Source organism: Apis cerana, linkage group LG1 (assembly GCF_029169275.1).
Source record: "Apis cerana isolate GH-2021 linkage group LG1, AcerK_1.0, whole genome shotgun sequence".
Taxonomy (NCBI): Eukaryota; Metazoa; Arthropoda; class Insecta; order Hymenoptera; family Apidae; genus Apis; species Apis cerana.
In genome coordinates, this window is record NC_083852.1 from 21609894 (window position 1) to 21634527 (window position 24634).

The 24634-nt window shown below is 49.6% G+C and overlaps 1 protein-coding gene across 14 annotated transcripts in view; it reads right to left on the reverse strand.

Annotated features, from left to right (window-relative positions):
* LOC108002419 (latrophilin Cirl) overlaps positions 1-24634 on the reverse strand; it is a 361012-nt gene that overhangs the window by 253446 nt on the left and 82932 nt on the right. For 8 of the 14 annotated variants that reach the window (XM_062074988.1, XM_062074840.1, XM_062075392.1 and 5 more), the window contains exon 1: positions 7570-7760. The exons of the other annotated variants lie outside the window; for them this stretch is intronic. In XM_062074988.1, coding sequence (XP_061930972.1) covers positions 7570-7745 — 176 coding nt within the window. In that variant the 5' untranslated portion in view covers positions 7746-7760. Of the gene's footprint in view, positions 1-7569; positions 7761-24634 lie in introns of those variants that run through there. 14 annotated transcript variants of the gene reach the window in all.

Sequence of the window (24634 nt, forward strand, 5' to 3'; positions counted from 1 at the left end):
ACGGCGATGGCTGGTGACAGAAGTCGCGAACAGAGCGAGTACGAAGTCGACGGCCCTTCGCCGCAAATTAGTTTCGTTCCCGTTTCAAAAAGCCGGCTGCAAGAACATTTCCTCGTGGCGGAAACAACTCGAGGAGCACTTCTTCCGCGGTAATCGCCTATTTGTATATCCGATACGCGCTCAAGGATCGTTCAGAAATTTCCCCGTTTCGACACTCCGAATAACACGCGGCGTTTAATGGGAAATAATCGTTTATTTCTTTTTCTTTCTTTGCTATTTTTCACCAATACACCATTTCGCTCGACTGCAATTAAACGCTAATCCGTAAATTACCGATCGCATCCCTCTCTCGCGTTTTAATCCCGCGATAAAGAGATAAAAAAGAAAAAATGTGGTAAATGTGTGGTAGGGCGAGACGACACGATCCACGGCACGAGGGTCGTCGAATGCGCAATACAGGCCATCGAATTTGGGCAGCGCAGTTTATTCGGCCGCTAAGACCGCGGCTGTAGTTAGCAGCTGGCTCGTTCCGAATCGTCTCGACGCCACTTCCAATTAATTTTACCAGGACAGGAACAACGGTAATTGGACTAGAAATAATATTCGTCGCCAGGACACCACCGCGGTTCGGGCCACGCATTGTGTTTAATTATCAATTACACCCGCCACCGCAACTATACGCTATACAACACGCGAATACAGTTATTGTTTCTCCGACCATGGTTCCGCTTCGATGCGGGTTTCCGAATAATTGCGCGGAAAATGAAAGCGAGGGACGGGTGCGTCGAGAATGCGTGTCACTTCCGAAAGCGGAAAAACCGGTGGATTCAAACCACGTAATTGGTAATTACGAAGCATCTTCCTCTTCTTCAAGGATCAGAGGTGAGAATTGATTAAAAAGAATAAAAATGAAAAGCAAACGTGTGGATGATCTCGTATGACAGTTATTCAGAGACTGTTAAAATGTTTTCTTTGCAAGAAAAGATTCGTGTACGAACTTGGAACGACTCGAGAAACGAATTTGTGCTAAGTCTTTGGAGGATCGGGTGTAGCAGGAATAGAAATGGAAAGAGTTGAACCGTGTTTTTTTTTCGCTCTTCCATACGGTTCCTAGATCCGTTTCTCTTTCCGCCTTTCGGCTCAAGATTTACGAGCCGAAAGAGCGTCGCTTACGAAACGAGAATTCTTCAACGTCAAGGGTAATTAAGTTCCGCGGGAATTTCGATAACGGATGGTCGGGCACGAAGTCGTTAAACTCGGTGAAAAGTTAGTCCCCGACTAGGTTAATAACGTGACGTACGAATTTAAAAACTCCTCCTTCCGATCCCAAAAGCGGGAAACAGCATGTTTATTTCGTCGAACGTGCGACGCTTTATCGCAATTTGATTTGTTCCAATTCTTCAACAAAATCCCGTTTGCCGCGCGGATCGAAGAATCGACGTCTCGGATTTTCGGACGAGTCGGGAGGAGAAACAATTTTTTCCTCCTGTATAATACCCCCCTATCGAGGGAGTCGACTAACTTCTTTCGATCGGGAACGAAGTTTCGATCCCCTTTTCGGCGCTATCGTTACTCCATTTGATCGTAATCACTCGATCCGATACGGTCGACTTAACCCCGCTGCTGCGCTCGCTCCATTCCATATTCCGCTTTCGTCCGTAAATCTTCCAACTTGTTTCAAACCATCTCTCTCACCCCCTGCGTACCCACAGACGGAGAAAGATAGATGGATAGATGGATAGATGGGTAGATAGATAGATAGAGAGGAGATCAGACTCGTCAGAGGCCCGCAAAGTTTTTCGACGTGTGAAGCTCAAAGGAATAAAAATAAACGTCGAAATAATTCCGGCTACGCGGGGGGTTTTTCGAATAAAGTTCTTAATATACGAGCTCTCGTGAGTTCAAAGCCTCGAAAACGTTCCTATTCATTCACAATCCTCACAATCCATCCATTGTTCTTACCCTCCCTTAACCACTGTTTCATTTTTCCCCCCCTTCCGCCGATTTTTATGATTTACTCTCCTTTCGATTCGACGTTAATCTCTCCCTCTCTCTCTCTCTCTCTCTGTGGAGACGCGTAAAACCTTCACCCCAAAAATGATTCGCCCACATAGAGGGGGAAGGGGGATCGTAGTCACGACGTTTAATGGACGATTGCCGAGGAGGCAGACGCAGCGACGACGACGACGACGACGACGACGAGACCCTCGACCCTTCGTAACCGACGAAAGACATTTCCTCTCGTCCCGAAGGCAACCGAACCGAGGCTAATCCACGATATCGTTCGTACTTCATTAAGGGTCATTTCCAACGGACCGAGAAGCGATTCGTTGATTTATCGACTCGATCCATCCTTTATTCGATTCGCTCCCTACGAGATGTTCATTCGAATACAGGCACGGCGAAATCGGTGTGAAACGCGTCACGTCATAGAATGATTGTTGCCGGTACGTTTTTTTCCAAATGGAACAGATATTTTTATATTCTCCTCTTTGCGCTCGCAGCACTTTGAACAGATTTATTAATCCACGAATTTAACGTCGATGGAGATAAAATATTTGTAATATCTTTTCCGTATATACTTTTCGATATATGCGCCAACAAAATAGAAACGAATTACGTTTCATCTTGAAAAATATTACGTTTCCGTTGTGTTCGGCAAGATGCTCGGCCGAATGCACCCGAGAACGAACTCATCCATCCGCATCGGCACGAGCGCGCACAAACATGCAACATTTCCCAGTCCTAGGATTTGTTCGCTTTATTTGTCCGTTGAAACGCGTAGAATGCAGCCATTGAACGGACGTTTCCCAAGCGGCGCCGCGGGATTCCGTCTCTTCGGGCCTCCCCGCCTCCGAACACATTTCCCCTCTGTCAGGAGGGAAGAACCTACCGGCCCGAGACTAATTCAAGATATCGTTTCCACTTTGTTAAAGGCCGTTCCCCGTGAACCAGCTCGATACGTGATTTACCGTTCCCTGCCGCACGAATTACCTAGTCGAGCCTGCTTCTTATCCCCGTTATTCTCCGCCCCGGCTACGAAAAACCACCGTGGCCAATCGATTCCTCTTATTGTCCAACACTTTCGCCGTTCCTCGCTCTCCCGAGAAAGAGAGGATACGTAACGCGATCGCAACGTTTCCCTCCCGAGGACATCGATGTCTCGTAATGAATCCGTTCCACGATGCACGAGCCGCCATCGAAGAAAAAGGGGGAGAGAAAGATTTAATCGAGAGAGAGAAAGAGAGTGTAAGCCGCAAAAAACGAAGCGAGCGAAACTCGCGATCGAACGGTTGGGCGAAGGAGAAAGGTGGAAAGCAGCGAAAGGGGAGACAAATAGCAAGTAGTGTTGGTTCTTGGAAATTGACGACGAGAAGGGAGGGAAAGCGAGGAGAAAAGACAAGGGAAAAGGTAATCGATTAGCGGCCATGGAACGAAGAGACCTTAAATATAATCTTCTCGACCTTCCCCCCTCCCTCTCATAATTCTCCGTCCTCTTTCCACCGACGCGAAGGAACGATCCTCCTCCACCCACACGCACGCACACCACCCCGACGCCTTTCGTTCTCGAGCGATCCTTTTTTGTCCGGGACGTGGCATTTTTTAATTAATCCCCGAGTATTTTTTATGAGAATTCCGCGCCGCGATCGTGTCAGGGATCTCTCGTCTAGCCCATAGAGGCTCGCACCAGAGAGAGAAAGAGAGAGAGAGGCGCGCGTGTACTCATACACGGGGGTTAAATAGAAAAATTCATATATAGGAATATCCTGTCACGTGTACGCACGAAGGGCACGCATATACGTGCGATTCGTAGTTCGTAGACGTGTACACACACACGTGGAAGGAAGGAAGGAGCCCTTGGACGTGAGGGTTGGCGGGGATCTCGGTAGGTACGGTCTCCCTGGACGACCCCGGAGGGGTTAGCAGGGGGCTGAAAGGAGGTAAATAACGCGAAGCGAAGGGGCGAGGGTACGTCAGCCTACTATGATTAATATCGTTGCGGCATGCAATCAGATCGGGCATATATATATACACATATATGTGTATGTATGTATGTATGTATGTATGAGCGCGGCCGGCCATTCGAATTACACCCGCCGGTGGGAGGAACGCTGCGTTCTCCTTCCTCCTCTCTCTCTCTCTCTCCGTTCACGTGAAACGTCCATCGCTTGGTCCGTCGATCGCTTCTCCGTTTTTCTCGAGGCGATGCGGTGTTCGAAAGGACGGGCGTCGTGACCGCACCATCCTCGAATCACCGAGAGGCTCGATGATTCACGTGACCGACGAATTAATTCCGCGTTCGACGGCTGCCACCGCTCCCGCGCCACTTAATTAATCCTAATTTAATTTTAATTCCTTGATTCAATTTCCTCCCTTTGTATCGTGCAGCCCTTCCGCGGTCGGTGGACCGCTTTTGTGCGCGGCCAAGTCGCGAATTAATTCCTCCTGCCGGTGGTGGCATACCGGTGGCAAACGCGCGCGCTTTTTCTCCGATCTCTTTCTCTCTCTCTCTCTCTCTGTAGCAGCGTGGAACGCGGTAGGAAACGAAATTCGCCGCCCTTCGGTTCGAAGAGGTCCGAGGACCTCTAGTATTTCGGCAAACATTCAGGCGTTTCGATGCGAGGGGGAACGTTGGAAATTTTATGACGTCTGGGGAGGCGGAGGTGTGTCACTGCGAAAGGGTTACGCGGTCGGAGGGAGGCCTTCGATCGTCTCGGGTCGAGCGGCGATCCGAATGTCATTAATACGAAGGGGAGGGGGGGCCCCGGCCAGAGCAAATGTTGACGATACAAACAGGAGCACGCCGCCACCGCCGCCGCCCCCGTCGCGTGTATCCGCGTGTGCGAGCAGCGTTACGCAGTCGGCGCGATAAATATACGGCCGACGCCGGTGTTGTGTCTATACGCGAAACACAGCCAACTTGGGGCCATTTGTCGCGATATGATCGGGAGTATATCCAAGAGACAAGCTCTTGAAACTTGTCACCGGAGATTTTAATAAATGCGTTGTCCAATGGAACGATTATACATTGGCGAGCGAGACGGTTAAAGTAATGAAATCGGTTTCGAAGGTAGTAGTAGTGTAGGTAGTAGTAAACGAAAAAGAATTTGTCTTCCCGATAGCGGCGGTATTCAATTACTCAAAGGAGATTGCGGAGGTTGGAAGGAGGGAGGAGAAAGAAATATTTTTCTCGGCGAATTCAAAGAGAGAAAGAGAGAGAGGGAGGGAGCGAAGCGATACGATTTCAAAGAAAATTCGCTCGGTTGCGCGAGGATAAACACGAGGATCGCCGTAAACTGAAAAATACCGCGCGTTCAGCGCGATACAGTGCATTACCTTGAAAACGGCATCGTTAACTCGACGAAGAAGGAAGCGTCGTAAAGACGGTTGGCTTGGCGTGCGTACGTGCAATCCGACTCCTCATCGTCATTTGCTCGAATCGCTTAATTATTCGTATTATTCCGGTAATTTTCTCTGGGACGACAATTTGCGCGAAAGTTTACATCCGGCTTGTATTACACGAACGATGCAACGATCGTGCCAGCACTGTGCTATTAAAGAAAAAAATATTTCGCCGTAACAAATACTTTTTTTTTCTTTCTTTGTCTCTCGATCTAAAAATCGTCTCGGGAGGCGAACGGAACGAAACGAGAGGTGGTGGGATTAAAGCGGAAGGGCGAGGGAAGGAGCAGTATAAAAAGAAAGGAAACGTAATTTCCATCGAGAGGTACGCTTGGACGTTAATCGCTGGCGCAAAATCGCACGGACCCAAAGATTTATGCGCGGAAGGCGTACATACACGGGCGTCTCTATTATTAAAAGCTGCGTAATAACCAGGGGGCACCCCTCGCCGACTTTCGAACAAACGGAACGACCGTAAATCATTGGCAAATTGGACGACATGTTAATCTTGTTTCGCCTCGAATCCGAGGGCCGCGCGCGAAAAGAAAGAATGAATGGCCACGGTACGTTTCAATATGTTTCATTCAATTTCGTACGCGACTTGACGCGCCAAGAACTCCCCCTCGGAGTTCGCCGAATCAAATCCGTCCCTCTCGATTCCAAATCGATCCATATTCGTCCGAGTACGACGCGTCCTTTCTCGAAATCTCGTCCGATTTTGAAGAGAAAAAAGATCGAAGAAAAGATGCGATAACGCGCTCGATCGATTCTCACCGCAGAGCGGGATAATCGTTTCTAATCGTAGCAAAGATAAATCGCTATCGTCGTCCCAAATAAAGAGGGAACGACGGCGACGACGACGAAACTGCGCGACCTAATAAAACCGCGACCGACCAAATTCCACGCTTGTTCCGAACGTTGGAACTCGCTCGAGGCCCAAATTCCTGTATCGCCTGCAGCGAGGATGCGTCCTGTCCGTGGTTCTCGCGCGGGAGAGGGGGAGGGAATGGATAGTTTGAACGGAACACGTATCGACTCCGTCCCGACATTCCAGAAGCGTACCAGAGAATGGAGCGCGTACGAGCGTGGCAACGCGTAAAATCCTCTCGCTGGCCTGTTCCATCGATGTTTTACGAGTGTACACACGACGAGGACGGCACCGTGTACAAGACGGGTGGTACACGCGAAAAGAGGAACGAGAGGAGGACGAGGGGAAAGAGAGAGTGTGTATCGAGAGGACTGAACGGCGTGTCGGGCGTATACCTGTAATTTCGATGTCGCCATTGTTCGTCGGATGCGACGATTAACGTCCCTTTAATAGCTTGGCCGACGATAGACCGGCGAGGAGACCGATCAGGAACGCGATTTCTCCGTTATCCTCTCTCTCCGTCCCTCCCTGTTTCCATCTCGCTCGTTCTCGGCTTACAGAGCCGGCTGTAATTCGCGACAGAGCCGCGCGGAGAGAAGCGTTTCGAGGACCGGCCAACGTAATAGCCTCGGTACCTGGAGAAACATCATCCTCTCTCCGCCTCGTCGAGAGACACGTGAGATCATAATTGCAATCGCGGATAGGCTTCGATGGACGAGTCTTCTTCATTCCACGCGGGAATCACCGCGACGATACGACTCGACGTGGTGTTATCCGTGGCGACGGGATTATCTAAGGGCAGAAAGAAAGAGAAAGAGAGAACGAGCGAGGGAGAGGGAGGGAGGATTCGAAGAATCGAGCGTAGGATTTACAAGGCGAATCGGCCATCGGACGGATTTAGCGAATCTGAGCTATGCGGCGGGAGATGCCATTAGGACATCGAAAATCTCTCCACCGTCCTCGTCGTTTTCACGCTAGGTCGTTCGTTTAACCGCGCGCCTCGACCACGCGCGGGGAGGGGGGAGTGGACAGGACGGCGGGGATTATGAGCGACGCACATCCACACAGTTTTACCGAGGCGAAAGTTATTTTCTGAACCGTGGCCGCGGCGGAGTGGTAACGGACCCCCATTAGACTTCCTATCGGACGGAGCGAGAGGCAACGGGGCTCGTCGGCCCCGTGCTTTCAGTTTTATGGCGAATCGCTTTTAGCAAGTATCTAAATGACGATTTCTCGGTTAAACGGCTCGTATATACTTCCAGAACGATTTCGAATGCCGGGGAGAAGAATCTGCTTACCTCTCCGCCCGTGCAACCACTCGTCCTTCTTGCTTTCTTCTTCTCCATCGTTCGCCGACTTTTTTCTTCTTCTCCTCTTTCCCCTTTTCTTTCTTTTCGATACTTTTCATTACGCGGCGCGCGGATAAACAGGCCTCGAAAATGTAGACGCTCAGCAAGATATACGGCACCAGCATGGAGTGTCTTTTTCGTTTGTATGCGAGAATTCGAGGAACGGGGATCATCGGAGATTAGATCGAAAACGCGTGCGAGAAAGCGAGGTTCGTTCTTCGAAGAATCGTGGAACAAACAGCCGAGTGAAATTGATTTCGTCGAGATCTCCGACGACTCCCCGGTTCCACCGATCAATGGAAAAGAAGAAGAAGAAGAAAAAAAATGATTCGTCGATTCCCGGTTCTATTATGGAAAATTAATCCGTATACACAGCGAGGGGAGGGAAAGAGTAGCAACAGAGAGGCACGAGACGAATAGGAACGGGTAAAAGCTCGCGCGTTTTATATGTTCGACGTGTGCCTCGATCGTCGTCACCACTTTTCAATCTGGCCGCCGCGCAGTTATCGGCAGTTGCTTTATTGCTTTCCTATTCCCTATCCCGCCGCTCCTCCCCCCTCTACGTATAAATATCGCTGCACGATTCGCGCCAATAATCGACCAGCGCCAAATTTTTCATAGAGGAAACGCACAAAGGGATAAACCGATGTACGCCTCCTCGCCTCGTTTCATTAAATAGTTTTACGGATCAAACTTTCTTCGTTCCCTCGATCGATCCAATTCCTGTTTCACGTTGCGTCCGGATTACGGAGCGAAATTCCACCGTATTTCCACCTTATTAGCGGCGCAGGTGATAGGCGTGCACAAACGGTAGGTAACACGGTCGAAAACGAACGAGCATAAATCCGCTTATCCCAGCGCCGACGTCCAGCGCGAACAAAACTATGGATTTCCCGTGGGACTTTACTACACACAGCGACGTGACGACGGGGGGCGGGATTCTCAGGTAGATTTCAGGTAATCTCGGTTCTACTCCGACAGCCGCCGTCCTTTTTCGAACAAAGAGGACGAATCTTGCCCTCCCTCCAAGGTAAACGGGACAACGGATTCAAGTGTGCCGAAAATCCGGAACCGTAGGTGACGTAAATCGTGCCCGTAACGACAAAACCCGCGTTTCCTTCCTTTAACCGCCTGTCATCGCCCCCGTTGATTCCCGTGAAATTAACGCTTACTCAATCCTGCAAGCCTTCTCTCCCTTTAAAAACTTATTACAGCTATGATTCACCGACCCGAATATATATATATATTCTCAAATGGTCGCAACTTTTATTTCTCCCGAAACGCGAGGACGAAAGAAAAGCGATTGAAATTGAAGAATTCGAAATGGAGCCGTACGTTGCCTTGCGTACGCGCGAGAAACTTTTGCCGAGTTTCGAAACCATCAATTTTACGAAATGTTGACCCGCGCCCGGGCTCGATATTTTCGTTCCTCTTAAAAGCGGATATCGTCCGTATAGGCCGATTAAACGGACACCGTCGCGTCGCCTCTATTAATGCGTCGTTGCGTAGATAAAACACATCCACCGCCACATACTGCTCGATCCTATTATCCCAATCCGCCCGACAAGCACTCCCCTCTCCTCCCTCCCTCCGCTTCCCATCCAAAATTTCACGCCGGCTGACAAAATGTTGGACGATCGGTCGCGACACCCTACCGAGATTATTTTGCCTCCGGTTACCGATCCAGCCCCGCGAATTAACTCGAAATAACAAACTCGATACGATCTGCTCGTCTCTCTTTCTCGATTTCGAATATATATATATATATATTTTCCCGAAGACGAGATTCGAGCGGACACCAAGTTGGACCGCGCGGAGATTTCAAGCGGGTAAATTCGCGACGAGGAACGGAGGAACGGAATTTACGAGCCTTTAACGTCCGCGTTTACATAAATGTGCCGGCTAACAAAACTTCGGCCACACCGAAAACAAAAAAGACGCGCGTGCACACGCGGTGTCGGCGAAACTGCACGTAAAACCGTGACCGCAGTTGCAACAGGGGGAGGGAAGACGAGGGAATTTCGCGGGGACGTATGCAATGCCGCGTGTCCCTTTCTCGGTCGCTCCTCCACCCGACCGGCCCGGTTGCAAGTTGCCTCCTCTTCGCGGCCAACAACGCGGCCGTCTTTAATAAGATGCTTCCTTATTCTCCTGGCCATAAAGCAAACATAAATTACGAAGGGGCATGCCGAGGCCACGATGAAGAGAAGAAGATGGTACTGACCGGAACACACCGGCCCCACCCTAACCTCTTCCCCGTTTTCCTTTCCTCCGCTCTCTCCGCCGCCCCTTCTCCTTCCCCCTTCCTTCCTCTCCCTTTCGACCGAGGAGAGGGAAAGAGAGTGCCTGCGTTCCGGCAAACGATCAAGGTGGTCGGGTTAAATTAAAAACGGGTCAAAGTCCGGGAAGAAATTTTCTGCTTACAGAGTTAATCGGATTACATATCGTTCGTTTCGATTTGTTTTCGGAAGGTCGAAGAAAATATTTGGCGCGAAAAAAGTTGAAGTTCGCGAATATATTAACATTTCCCGTACGTAGGAAAAATACGCGCGCGATCGATCATCTTTTGTTCGTGTCCATCGGAGTTTTCCATCCGTGAAAGAAAAATAAACTTTGCAGCAACTTGGTGAAAAAGAGGATTTCGGGAGGACGGAAGTCCGCCAATGGCACGATGTAAACGGTCCACGGGTAAACCTTTCTTTTACGACGTCACTCTTGAAAAAAAGAAAAGAAAAGGAAAAAAAATGGGTGCTTGAATTTTTGTTGCTCGCGCCGTTTCCCCGGCGAATTTTACGCTCCGGTTGAAGCTCAGTTGTGTTGTTTCGCTCGTTTGGTTTACCGTGCAATCCGCGGAGACCGGGGAAAACGATTTTCCTGATCGAATACGGAGTTTGTTGGAGAACTCTATTGAAATCGTTTTATAATTCGAATTGTTCGAACGGGATCGATAACGGGCTATTTCGACGATTGAAAGATTCGAGTGTTCGCACAATGGTTTTCTACTACAGGATTCTTCTTCGAAAGGAGTTCTCGTAAAAACACTGCTTCCTCTCTCTCTTTATCGAAATTCATGAAACTTTTATACTAAATATAAACTCCAATCTTAATTCCAAATATTTGTAAATTTTAGATCAAACTTTTACCATTTTTACCATTTCGCGATATACGTTTATTCCGTAGAGAAAAATTATATAAAACTCATAATGCTAGATTTGATATTTTGATCGTATTCAATTGTGCCTGGATCCGTTTCAAGATTTCTCTTCTGTTATTCAATTTCTACAAATCCAATCATCGTGCATACCAATATAATAATTTTATTATAACCTTTCATTTTCATCTTCGATGTCGATCATTCTATTATAATTATCATCACGAAATTATTTTGCTGCACCGCAATGGTGCTCACGAAATTAAAATATTTCCAAACATCCCACTTCCTTCCGACCGAGACCGAAATAACGAATCTCCAGTGATGGAGAAGAACTGGGGCAACGATTTCTCGTAACGACATCAACGTTACGACGCATCCGTCGCGAAACAAGCGAAACATCACTCGTTGGACAACGCCAACCAGTTCCCTTAACGTTCCTTTTTACGACGGTATCAAAATCCGCGACGCGTGTCCCCGAATGCTCGAATAACTTTACAACGCAACGTAACCCGTTTCCACGTTCAACGACGCCCCTTGTAAAAACGAAGCACGACGAAACGATAAACCCCCTCTTTAAGAGGAGCCTCCTTCGAGGACTCCTTCCGTCTCGTCCATCTTGCGCGAGGGAAATTTTTTTCCCGCAGGCAAATATTTACTCTTCCCGTTCGAATTCGAGGCGGTGAAATTTCGAGGGCTGGAACGATTCCTGGAATCAAATGCCTCGAGCGAATTAACGACGCCGCTATTTTAAACGCGACCTCGCTCCTTGCGCTCATCCAGTTCGAGGTGACCAGCTCTCTCTTTCTCGCCACGCTCGTCAATGTCGGATCGGAAGTGCCTTCTAAATCTCGCGCGTCGCCGCGCCACGGCTCGTTACTCGCGTGTAATTGCCGCGTACCACACTATCGGACGTGGCCAAGAAACCGGGGACCCACCGCGCAACGGCTTTACGACTCGGCGAAAAAACCGTGCGAGGTGTTCGGCTAGTCGGCTACGGTGTTGGTTTAAATTGCTCGTTCGAGGAGATGAATCCCCTTGCGGTCTCTGCTGCTTCTTGAGAAATTTAACACCGTATTTACGATTTTTGTGAAATTTCTTTTCATCGACCACCGATCCAATTTCTCTTCCTCCTTCCCGATTTCCTGCAGGCAAATAATTGATTGGAATTTTTAATCAACCCTCTGCGCTCGACCACTTTCTCGGCGAATTTGAGCAATTCGAGGTGATTTTTCGAAGACACGAGTGTGTCTTACAGGTAACGCAAAAAATTATTTTACGGCACTTTCTAATAACGAAATAAAGGGAACCTAAATGACTCGCATCTCGAGTATAAAGGCAGTTGAAAGCTTTCTTCGAGTCTGGTTCCCAATTGTCCGAAACATCGTTCTAGACTTGCTCTATAAATATCTGATCATCTCTCCTACGGATGATTCAAGGTTAATCTACTAACAAGCAAATTAAATCCACGCCATAATTCTTTCTCAAACGCTTCGCTCGTTATCCCGACCCATTCGCGTCGGAACGAGGTCATCGCTACATGGACGAGGTATCGATCCACTCGTAAATCGATCACGCGAGATCCTCGAATATTAACGCAATCAAGCGAGAGGATACGATCGTGAGAATCTCTCTCTCTCTCTTTCTCTCAAAAATATCCACCACCGATTCGAAAAATACGCGATACGGAAAGCGGAAGGTCGCGGAAAATCGCGAGACGGGGATGGAAAATGGGCAGAGACGCCGGGAGAGATGGATCGTAAATGCGCTTTATTGCCAGCGAATGCCAAGGCGGAAGAATGCCATTCGCGGCGAAGGCTTGGATCAGCGTACGGGGGACGCTTTATTAACCCGTCACTTGATTTAGGGTGCATCATCGTCTCGTCTGGCTCTCGAGACATCATAAACGCTCGTACGATGCTGATACGATGGCATTAGGACGGCGATTAAGGCGGTCGTAATAAACGATAAAATCCGGCAACGAAGCGTGCAACGAAATGCAGCGAACGGGATGGATGGTCGGGGACGAAAGAAGGTTTGATGAAGCGGAGATGGTTGGTCGAGGACGATTCGCGATTAATTATTCTCTAAAACGAGGTAATCCCGTCGTCTCGTGGCGAAGGCGCGGTAACGAGAGATCGCGAGGCTTCGATAGCGATAAATTTATTAACCGGCCGATAAAAAGTTAGGAGGGGGATTAACTCATCCGGCGATCGGATATTCGGGAAGCGAGTACAGGGGTGTAGTAAACCGTACAACTCGCGCGGAATCAGGCGGCGTTATCTTAACGAGGGAGAGAGGGAAAGAGGGACGGAGGGATGTGGCCCGACGAGGCGCGCATACGTCTCCGCGGATCGATCCTCGCGGGAGCTATTATTGATATAATCACTCTGGCCGTGCGTGTCGCCCCAGCCTAGTCGACAGTCATCCACCTTAGTCCTCCCCTATATTATACGCGTCCTGCGTAATGCGCTCCGTAATGCAGAAATCATCCGAGCGTGGCATTCGAAACAGGGGAATCCCGTTCTTTTATCGTCTTTATCCCGGTCGTTACGCTATCGCGCGCGCGGGGCTTGGATCATCCCTCCTCTGGAAAATTGAAACAAAGGATTCCACCTTTGTCCAGGTGGGGGAGAGAGGAGAGGGTGAACTTTAGGGATCTCATCTCGAGAATTCATCGAGATCGGCTCGACGAAAGGGAAAGAGGAACGCGCGCGGAGGATGGATAGAGGAAGGAAAATCGAAATCCCTCTCCCTCTTTTATCGAAAGATCGTGCGTGTCTATTCGTGCTATCGCGGTAGTCTCCTCCTAGTGTATCGATAAAATTTGTTCTTAGTATCACTCTCACTCTCTCTCTCTCTCTCTTTCCCTCGTGGAGTATGGTGTTTGAAAAGTTGGCACGCGTTGCCTCTTCCGCGCTCTCCTTCACCTTCGCCTTCAAGCCTTCCTTCAGGGTGAGAGGCTGTTTGTCGTGGAAAAAGTGCAACGCGTATACAGGGTTTGGAAATGCTGACGTGGCTCCCCGTTGATCGTTTACATAAAAGTCAACCCCTCTGGCCGGAAGGAAGGGGTGAGAATCCCCCCGCCCCGTGATTTCTACTCGCGCTATTTTTATCGCGTTATTCATCGCGATACCTACGCACACAGTGGATCCTCCCTCTTCCGACGTCCACAACCACCCGACCTTTGTCCCTCGTGAAAGGGATTAGCAGCAGCAGCAGCAGCAGCAGCCCTCCTCGATCGCGTCGACCGTGTCTGGCTGACTTGGAAATTTTCGAGAGCGAATCAAGGGGGAGGGAGGGGGCGGGGACAGAAGAAACGGAGGAAGAGGAGAAGCATTTCACGTGAGGACACGCGGAAGATTCTTCTTTGCTGGAGGCAAAAAGGGAATGCGGGATGACTCGCGAAAGAAAGTTTTAAGGGAGAAAGAGAGAGAGAGAGAGAGTTGCAGAGGAACTTGGCCAGGGTTCGACGTATTCGAGATTTTGCGATCGTATTCGATAGAGGAATTCCGGGAAGAATCCGGGATAAATCCATTGTCGGAGTGGGAAAGTAGAGGGAGGGGGTGGTATTGAATATTTGAAAAGAGTATCGGCGCGGTTTCGTAGAATTTACGAATTCGACGGGCGGAACGGACACCTCTCTCGCCTCCAGACGAGACTCCCGAGACTCTGTTTACGAGATAACCGTTGTTAAGGCAAGTTCCTATCGCTGGAGAACGCATCGCTTCCCTTTCCGCGATTCACTTTCCCGAACAGCGAAAAAGGTTTCAACGAGTTCCTCTCGCACGACAATTCCAATCGATATCTCTCTTTTTTGCTGTTTAGTTTCTTCGTTTTTCTTTTTTTTCAGATTTTCGCGCGCTCTCCCCATCCTCGTGCTTCCCGTCCTCTTCATACGAAAAAAGATACGCTTTCGTGGAATATAACGAGAATAACGCGATGAATATATTACGTAGAAAAGAAAGTACATGCCGCGTCTCTCGAGTTTACGCAAGGAACATCGTACGTGTACGTTGGCGCAAAAGTATTGTAAAAATATTATTGTTGTTGGGCAAATATTTTTGCTAAAGGAGAGGCCAAGGAAAATATCGTTAAACAGGTAAAGTCGGTTGCGGGGCGCTTCGTGGAAAACTGGGATGTCGATGTTTAAAAGTTACCCTCCGACCAAAGTGATCCCGGAGTTCGATTTCAGGTAGAAGACTCGGTGTTTCCTGGGTGTCTCCTGTTTGCGAAGGACTCGGCCCGGCTCCGATTGACCGGCATTCACGAGCCGTTACCTCCGTGAAATCGTAGTTTGTCGTTTCGAGTCGTCACGCTGTTCGAGAGATGAAAATAGAGGCGGCGCTACGGGTGATGATGATCGTCGATCTCGATCATCCAACTCGCATCGTTTCTCGTTCGTAAAGAGGGAAGATAAATCGTCAAAGAGAACGAGAGATAAAAGCAATCCCTCGATCGATGCTGAAAATCTCGCGCCGCGTAAGTCGAAGAAAATCTTTCGTGCACGAGTGCATAGTGCTCGAAAAAACAAAAAAGAAAAAAAAGAAGACAGGCCAATGGTTATCCCGAGCATCGAAGAGAAAAGTGCGAGAGAAAAGGGACCCTTTCTTTTTTCGCTCTCCGTCCCACTTCTACCGTCATCTCTGTATTGCCATGGCGAGGCAACGAAGGCCAATGAAAGAAGATAATGGCGAGTAGGTACGGGTAAGAACGAGAGAAGGAAAAAAGGGCTGGAAGGGACGAGGGGCACGGTGGAAGGGGCGGGTGAATAGAGGAGGAACGAAGAAGAAGAAGAAGTCCGGCGCAGAGGGTGGGAAGAGAAGAGAAGAGAGGAGAGGAGAGGAGAGAGGAGAGAGGCGAGCGGATGGAAGGGAGAGAAAGGGAGAGAGAGAGAGTAGCAGCGCGCGCTGGTGAGAAGGATGGGCGGACGACGAGACGGAGCAGAAGAAGAGAGCGAGAGTGAAGAGGGCCGATGTTACTCCGTTCGGAAGAGGCGAGGCGAGATTCACCGACGACGGAGTCCGCCAAGACCGAAGGGAAACGAGAGGGAAAGGGACGAAACGAAAAGAAGGGCAGAGAGCGGCGGCGGCTGTTCAAGAGGAGAGCAGCGAGGAGAGGAGGAGAGTTGCGTGAGATGGAGCTGGGTGCGCCCCAGGGGCACATCCTGTTCCCCTTCGAGGCTCCCGATAAATCAAACGCGGCCGAATGCATAATACGCTAATTACCGAACACGTCATTCTTCGCTTTCTCTCCTCTCTCTTTCTCCCGGCCTTTCACCCTCCCTCTATACCCTTCTGCACACCTATCTCGCCCGCCAGAGATCGAACGCACCGATCGGCACGCTCCATAGATTTGCTCTTACGCCCCCGCCCGATATCGAGAAACGGCTAATTGTCCGTTACACGTTATCGCCTCCTAAGATCTTTGCGCCGTTGCTGAACCGGAGAAAGGACTCGTCGTGGTCGTCGTATATATATATATACTCGTGGAATACGTTACATTCCGACACCCATTTTTTTTAACCCCGCGACAATTACTCGTCCAAGTACTCTTACAGAGACACCCGTCGTGTCGCTCGTGTTCGATCGAGCGTGAAATTTCTATTATCGACGTATGACGTACGTGCATCGCTCGTTTCCTTTTCTCCCTCTCCACTTTTTCCTCGATCGAGTTGGATGAATAATAAGGTCGAAGGCCGGCCGATTCTTCGTGTTCCACGCGTGTATACTGAATATATATATGTATATAAATACGCTTTCGTCGTTATTAACGACGGCGAACGAATAAAACGTAGGAGCGTTGGTTCGCACACGCTCTCTCCGTGTAAACCCTCCCGTATCCGAGGCCCGCTCGCGCAACGCGTTACAACATAATTACGGGGCTCCGGCTCCTCGTGGAAGAATAACATTTTTATTCTGTCGCGCGTGCACACGCTCACGGCCCACGTTCAACGCTCTCTCCCGCTTATTAGACGGCGGGCTAACAAGTGCGCGAGCGAAACGCGACGAATAAAAAATTTGACGAGTATACGTACTGCGTAACCGGGCTGGCAATTAGAGCCCGTGGTCTCGCGGCCTCGCTCCCTCTCTCTTCCTCTCTCCCCACGTATCACGGCGAAATATCTGGAACACCGCGTGCATAGCCGAGCGCGGCGCACACTTGTGTACCTTTGCACAGAAAATCTGGGGCGAGAGCGCAGACCTGAATAACCGAGGGAGAAACACACTGAAAATTCCGTCCTCGTGGCATCACGGCGCTTCCCGACGCTTTCGTTGGATATATACACCGGGCGAGGAAGGAGGACAGCTGCTGAGAAAAATGGACAAAGAGAAAGACGGAGTGGGGGAGAGAGAGAGTGAGAGAGGGAAATCGGAACGGAATGAGCGGGAGAAAGAGAGAGAGAGGAGGATGCTTGTAAACGTGGCGGGGGTTGGGGTCGATCTTCGGTCCTGAGGCACTCTATGAAAGCTTCAAACTTTGTCGAGCCGTGACACAGCGGCGTACTAACGAGATAATAGCGCGGAAAGAAAGAGAGACGGGCCTGAACGAGAGGAAGGCTCGAGAGAGGAGGTGTGGGGTGAAAAGAGAAATCCATCGTTTCGGGGATCGAAATTCTCGGCATCTATCGAGAAGAAGGACGGGCCTTCCGACGCGTTTTCCATTCATCTTACGTCCTACATATATATATATATATATATCTTACGTTAACCCTTATTAACGCAAGTTAATGGTCGGTCGATGAAAATGGACCGTTCCTATTCCCTTCTGCAACTAGCTCGTTTGTAAATACTACCTGCTAACTTTATATACGAGGTTACACTGGCCGGGAACTCGTAGCGTAGCGTGGCGTCTATCATTAGTACTCGTCTCTCGCGGAAAGATTCGAGGAGAAACTTGGTGGGTTCGCTCGAGAGGATTACTGTTAGGGGGAGGCAACGACTGGTTGTTTCCTGGTTGCGTCTCGCGCGCGAGAAAGCGGCGATGGATGGAGAGAGAAAAAGAAAAAAGTAAGAGGAAAAAGAAAGGACAAGAGAGTGTTACCGCGACGACGAAGACGATCCTCGGCGGGGCCGGAAATGAGAATCCCTCGAAAGAAACGTTCGCGTTTTGTTTCGGGGCCGACGCATTCCCCGGGCCTGAGAATCATTAATAACTTCTCGAAGCGCGAATACTGTTTGAAAGTTTATCGACGTTAAGAGGACGGCGAGGAAATTAGTAATTTATCGCCGTCTTAGAGACTACGGGGAGAATTTATCGACGCACCGCTCGTAAAGTTCCTCCGGCCAAGGAAAATAAGCCCGCGAAGTCTTCACCGGGTTAAAGAGGGGAGGGACGGGGTGCCGGGGGACGAAAAGCACTCAGCTGCGGCACCAATTCTAGAATGACGCAATCTCGCCATTTTTATTATCATCGCCAGGCATTCCCTCCGCGTGCTTCGCTCCGCGCGTATCGTATTTTTTGAATTACGCGCCGTGTATCTCACTCCTGGGATCTGCGCCGCCGTTATTATTATACTCGTTCCAACGCGGACCCTTTCCCTCCCTTTCCTTCCATCCCTTCGCCCCTGCCCCCTTCGTACCTCGTGCTTCGTACCTCTTTAGGCTTCGGGTTGTAAAGTGGCCAGGGCTCGTCTCAAACCTCCCGCTTTGTTCACGCGGGGTAATAAAAAAGGCCGGGCCATTACTATTGTTGCTGTTGTTGTTATTACCGTCATTATTAGTAAACCGATGCTGGGAATTTCACGGGCTCGTTAATCGCGACTGTCCTCTCCTCCCTTATCCTCCCTTCCCCTCCCGCGATTTCCCGCGCGTTTTCCGTCGGGGGAAAGAGAAAAATAGATAAATAAAATCACGCGCGGTCGCCCTATTTCCACGTTATAACGGGAAGAAAGTCTCGGTTCCAATTTGTGTCCAGAATCCATGCCCCTCCAATTCGAGAGCGTGAAGCATGTAACGCGTTGGCGAACGAATAGTCTGAATAAGGGCAGGTGGTGAGAACGCTACCCACTGGTATCCACGGGTCGCTACTCATCTTAGCGGCTCCTCCAGGAGGGAAGACGGTGGTAGTATACCGTTTTATGCCCAAGAGGCTGCGCGATCACGAACTAAACTTGAGCTACGGGACGTGTAATTTTGGCCTTCTACTTGAAACAGGTTTTATGTTCACCCCCGTAGGGTTACCGTATAGCTTCCAGGATTGTATATACGGGCAAACGTATATCTCGGCGAAGGCTAGGCGGCCTTTAAAAATTTTCCGTAATAACCGGCTCGGGGGTTCGCGAGGGAATAAGGGGGGAGGATGGGGCAAGATTACACGCGTGTTTCCAACTTACCCGTTGTTAATTGGACGTTTACGCTTCGGTTTCAGAATTAACGGTAGTATTGTAATCGTATCGTAACGGGGTTATCGGCATCGCGGGGATGAAAGAGATCCATCTTACTATCTATCGACGCGACATTTCTCTCTTCTCCCTCCTCTTCTCGGATACGATAAATTCGCATCGTCGTACGCGATCGCTCGTCGATCACGGATCACGGATATAAATATTCGAGATATTATTTCAGATATATAGAAATGGCAAAACGACGAGAGGAATTAAATAGGGCGAAGGGTGAAGAGATCTCTTTTTTCGATATCGAGAAACAATTCTCATCCTCAGATTAATACATAAAGCGAAACCCTTCGGATCAACGTTGCGCGTGAATTCCAGAAGATAAGTGGTTCGAGACAATCGTAGCGTGTACCAAGACGGGACGTTCTTATACCGAGTCGCTCATGAATTTCGTTCGTTCGGGCGAGTCTATAATCCCGGCGTATCTCTCGTTGTGCGTAGACGATGGGTGTATTCGTACGTCAAAACGAGGAGGCGCTTGCATGAACCGTACATGGCTGGTTGCAACGATCGAGGTTGCTCGATAAAAAAGAGTCTCGAAAACAATCCTAGCGCGGGACGAGGAAGGAGGGAGGGAGAGAGAGAGAGAGAGAAGGATCGACGAGATACATCGCGAGCACGTCGAGGATCGGATTCAAATTCAACTCACAATTAAACTTCGATCGCCGAAAAAAGGATACCGCGAGTCATGCTTTATTGGCCTGGTTCACCATCACCGACCGATCGATCTCGTGCACGTATACGAGCGTTCGTGCGCGTGTGCGCGCGTGCCTAATAAGACGAGACTGGTTAGATTCCCGTCGATCGAATTCGAATACCTGCGAAGCATTATACGAGAGGCGCGTTGCAGAAGAAACAAGAGTTATTGTAACGAATCGGGATTGTAAGTATCTTCTAGTCGGCGAGGTCGTTTTCTCTTTCTCGATCCCCGAGAACCTCGATCGAGGAGGAGACACCGGGGGCAGAACACAACGGGAGCCCCGCGTTGCACACGCGTTCTCTCTCTCTCTCTCTCTTTATCCGCCTTTTTGTAACTCATCATGACGACAGATACAAATAGAAGATCGCGCGACTGTGCGCACGACCTTCTCTCTCTCCCTTCTCCGCCGCAGGATTTGCTCTTCGTGCCGCATTTAAATTCTCTCGCTAAGATATTGAAAAATGATGTCCGAGGGTCCGAGGGCGCATTAATCAAACGTCCCTCTCGCGGATTCTCGCGGCTCCAGCCAACAATTCACGTTCACGATTCGCGGGGGAATCGGTAGTCCTCGAGTCGACGATCCGGAGGAAACGGGTATTCCTTCAAGTTCGATCAAAATTTACTTACGTACTTGGAAAACGGGAGGAAAGCGAGAAGGCACGGAGAGGGCTTTTCGATGCTTTCCACCACGAGCATAGGTACGTCGTCCATTATAAAATCACGCGAAATTATTAGCATTGCAAATATCGCGGTGGTATCATGAGAACGTGGCCCGCTTCGAGCCGTACCCGACCGAGCATTCATAAAATCTTCGTTCCCTCTGTTCACCGGATTCCATATTCATGGCAATCGCGTCTCGTGGGTTACGCCACCCCTCCCTCTCCCCTCGCCAACCTTTTACCGCACTGTATATCGCGCGGTAAATTATGAAACGTAAAAATCCGACCATCGACGCGGATCTCGCGCTCAACAATCTTTCCAACCCGGCATGGATACACCGTAGTAATACGCGGTGATGGCTTTTCTCCTCGAGTCGACGTCACAAGCAAGATGGAAAGATCTCGTATCGCGTGTGATCGTCTCCGATCCGAGATAAGAATATATATATATATATATATATAGATATATGCGTGTGTATATAGCCGAGAGTTCGCTTTCATGGCCGCGCGTGACATCTGGCGAGAGGCGCGTACAACGTTACAACACCGTATTACAATGGTGAAACCGCACGGACCGTCACGAGATCCGATTGTAATTGCAACAAGGGGAAACCGAAATCGCAGGCGAGCGGCGCCGGCATTCATTACCGATACGAATCTGATACTTCGGTTCATCATCGAGTCAATGACAATCATTGTTCGTACGAGCATTCCATAAGCGTTAATGCATTATTCATGGAGGTACGGTAATAGCTGTGACTAGCATTCACCGCGAATTACGACCGCGGTAATCCAATTATAAATCGATCGAACTGCGCTCGTCTCCAACCGCCCCTCTTCTCGCCTCCAATCGCTCGCGTCTTCGATCCTCGAGACGATCCGTATCGATCCATCCATCTAGTCTCGTTTCCATTCCACACCTTTTCCTCCGCTTTTCGATCGCGGGGAGGAGGATGGGATTCGAATTCGAGTTTGGAAACGAGCCGATTTGACCGCGTTTTCGAGCTTCCTAATCTAATCCGGTGCGCGAGGCCTCTGAAAAACTCGAGAACCGAGAGGCGAAGATCCATTCGTATCCGGCAGGTTACGCTAAACACAGGATTGCTTTCAGAACGCGTGGTTCATTTGCATAAATACCGGAGAAAAACCGGAGGGAACGAGTTTCCTAATCTGAGACTTGTTCCCGGCCTGGTATCCGAGCGGAGGATGAAGCTACTACTCTCCCCGCGGGAGTAAAACACTACCTTGGGACGATTAGCCGGCGGACAACGATTAACCGTGGCCCCCCTCCCCTTGATAGTCCTCCCGTAACCTTTTTAACCCTTTGCCAGACACGGGGAGGGAGGGGAAAGGGATCGAAAGGCTTTTTCACGAAATCAGAAGCTGCCACCACGAAGAGGATCACCAACGGGAGGGGGATGTCGAGGGTTGGTTCGAAGGCTGCTTTTTGTACAGCTCGCTCGCTTGTATATACCGGACGGTTGTAAAAGTATTAAAGGGTCGCGGAGGGATGGAGAGGGAGGAAACGGGGACAAAGAAATAAGGGGAGGGGTCCCTGAAAGCGAGACGCGCGGCGAAACGTGCGAATTACGGGTATAATACGAAATTCGGGCTTATCCAGCGACCGATAGGGGGAGGAGGGGATCCACGGGCGGGAAGCACGGGAGGAAGAAGCCGCTCTCCGTTTCGTACTACGAGCGGCGTAACAACGGGGGTGGCCTTTATAACACTTACATCGGGACAATAACGATTAAAACCGAGTTCGCCCGGCAGTTTGCAAAGGGGGAGAGAGAATAGGGAGAGAACTCGAATACGCAGCGACCGAGTACTCGCCTTGTTTTCATCGCGAAGTTTTCGACGACGCTGCGGAAAAGAGGATGCGAGGGAGGGAGGAAAGGGAAGGAAAGAGAGAGAGAGAGAAAAGAGAGAGGAGAGGGGACTGGGGGAAAAATTGTAGAGGAGTAAGGGAGAATTTAGATGCTAAAGGTTCGGTGGAAAAAAAAAGGAAGTCCTCGACGGCGGAAAAGAACCTTTTCGAGTCTCCTTCCGAGCCGTCAACGACTTATGGTTTATTGCCTGTCTACGCAGCTTCCTAGAGTATCCTTGGGGAGCCAGAGAAATGAGTACACAGATGTTTCCTTCCGCGATATTTCTCAGGAGAAGCGAACAAAGTTTCCGGTGTGTTCCTGAGTAGTAACTCGGATTTACCGACCGGAGTGTCGATTCAATGAGAGAGGAGGGGAGGGGAGGAAAGAAAAAAAAAGAAAGAGAAGAAATAGATCGAAATGGGGAAGGATAAAACGGAGGGGGGGAGAAACGGGCCACTCGATAATGATTCGTCACTTCGTGACTTCGTTTCAATCGAGTGCACGGTATCGAAATAATAGTCGGACAGTTTAAAAAAAATATACGCTTATCGATTGCTCTCGCGTCACAATTACGACCGCTCGTCTCCTCGTTTCTGAATCGATCTGTTGTCGCGACGTGTCGCGTAGAACAATGCAATTTCGACGTGGATCGACGATGAAAACGATCGTCGATAAGATACGTCGTGTCATGGATTTTCGAGGAAAAGAACGAAGTCAGTCCAGTCGATACTAGGACAGGATTGGAAAGGCTGGTAGAATGAAAAAATAGAATGAAAATAGGCTGGTAGAAAAAAAAAAATGGAAAGGAATCGATGGATATCGGAGCGATATCGGTGTTTCAGAGAAGTGGCGAGTACAAAGTCGGGATGACGAGATAATCGCGTCCGCGGCCGACGATAAAACAAGATTTATTCCAATTCGAAATTGCCTCGCGCGCAGATACTTTAATGAGAGAAGAAACGGCACGTACCGGCGCATCTTATGCGCTATCTTATGCTTATGGCGATAAATCCCGGGTTTACTGTCGACCCGTCAGGTCGAGCCGTATAATGGACTCGTCCAGTCAAGCTCAGTCAACGACACGGAAAAACAGGCGACCGATGAGCGGGAACGAATAGCAGGGGGGAGGAAAGAGGGAGGAGAAGGCCGAGGAAAACGCGACCAGAAAAATAATCGTTAATTGCGATTCTCGGATCCGACCGATTCCATCGCTACGGGATTAACTATAATAAACGTTCGAGCTAATGCGTCTGTGTTTACCGTATTTCGCGAGCGAAAACGCGACGTCGTAACGCGATGTTGAAAATAAATTAATTATAATCGTGGATAAACGTGGGGCATTGTTGTCAAGCGACGGGGAGGGGGGCGGGTGTGCTGCCTGTGAATCTCCCTGGGAGCTGACAAATTATCGGTAAACATGGAAAACCTGGGTTGTTGGGGCGTACGATCGAATAATCAGTGTCGCGCGATAATTATTTCGACACGCGGGGAAATAGTTGGCCGCGTTTGAAAAAAAAAAAATAAATAAATAAACGAATAAACGAAAACCTGCGGTAATACGGGAAAAGGGGAAAAAAGTGGGAGGGCGGGGGAAAAAAAGAAAGAGCTTATTATTCGAGGATGGGAAAGAAGAAATTGTCCACGTAACAAGGCTGTTAACGTTGGCTGCGCAACGCGGGCCACCTCGTTTCCGGAATACCAAAGAGGCGAGGAATATTCGAATCGGTCGCGTACGAAGGCTGATATTAAAACCGGGCACGAAGCACCGTGGCGACGGGTAACGTTAATTAGTCGAAAACACCGAGCGCAGCCCGTATGCCTATACGGGCTCCCGGCGACCCGTTTTATTACCTTCTGTAACGAGTAACAGCGGCGCGCACGCCGCTTCTCTAAATAAAATTACCTCGGAGCGTTGCCCGTCCTTTTCCATCGCGACTAGCACGGAGAACGGGGGCAAGAAAGGGGACAAGGACGGGGACAAACATCGGTCCCACAGGGTGTGTTTCGACCGTGCGCTATTGCCGGCCAACGCCACGCGGGGAAAGAATAGTTCGGGACCCGTTTCGCGAATTCCCTTCGCCGAGGCAATTGCGAGACCGCTGCTGCTATCCTACTACTTTATCCGATTGCTTTTCGTCCGCTTTGCTCAGTTACGAGCGCAGTTAGAAAATCGGCGGACGATATTTGTAATTTTCCAGTTTAACTCTCGCTCGTTGAAATTCGATCGACGTTCCTCCGGTT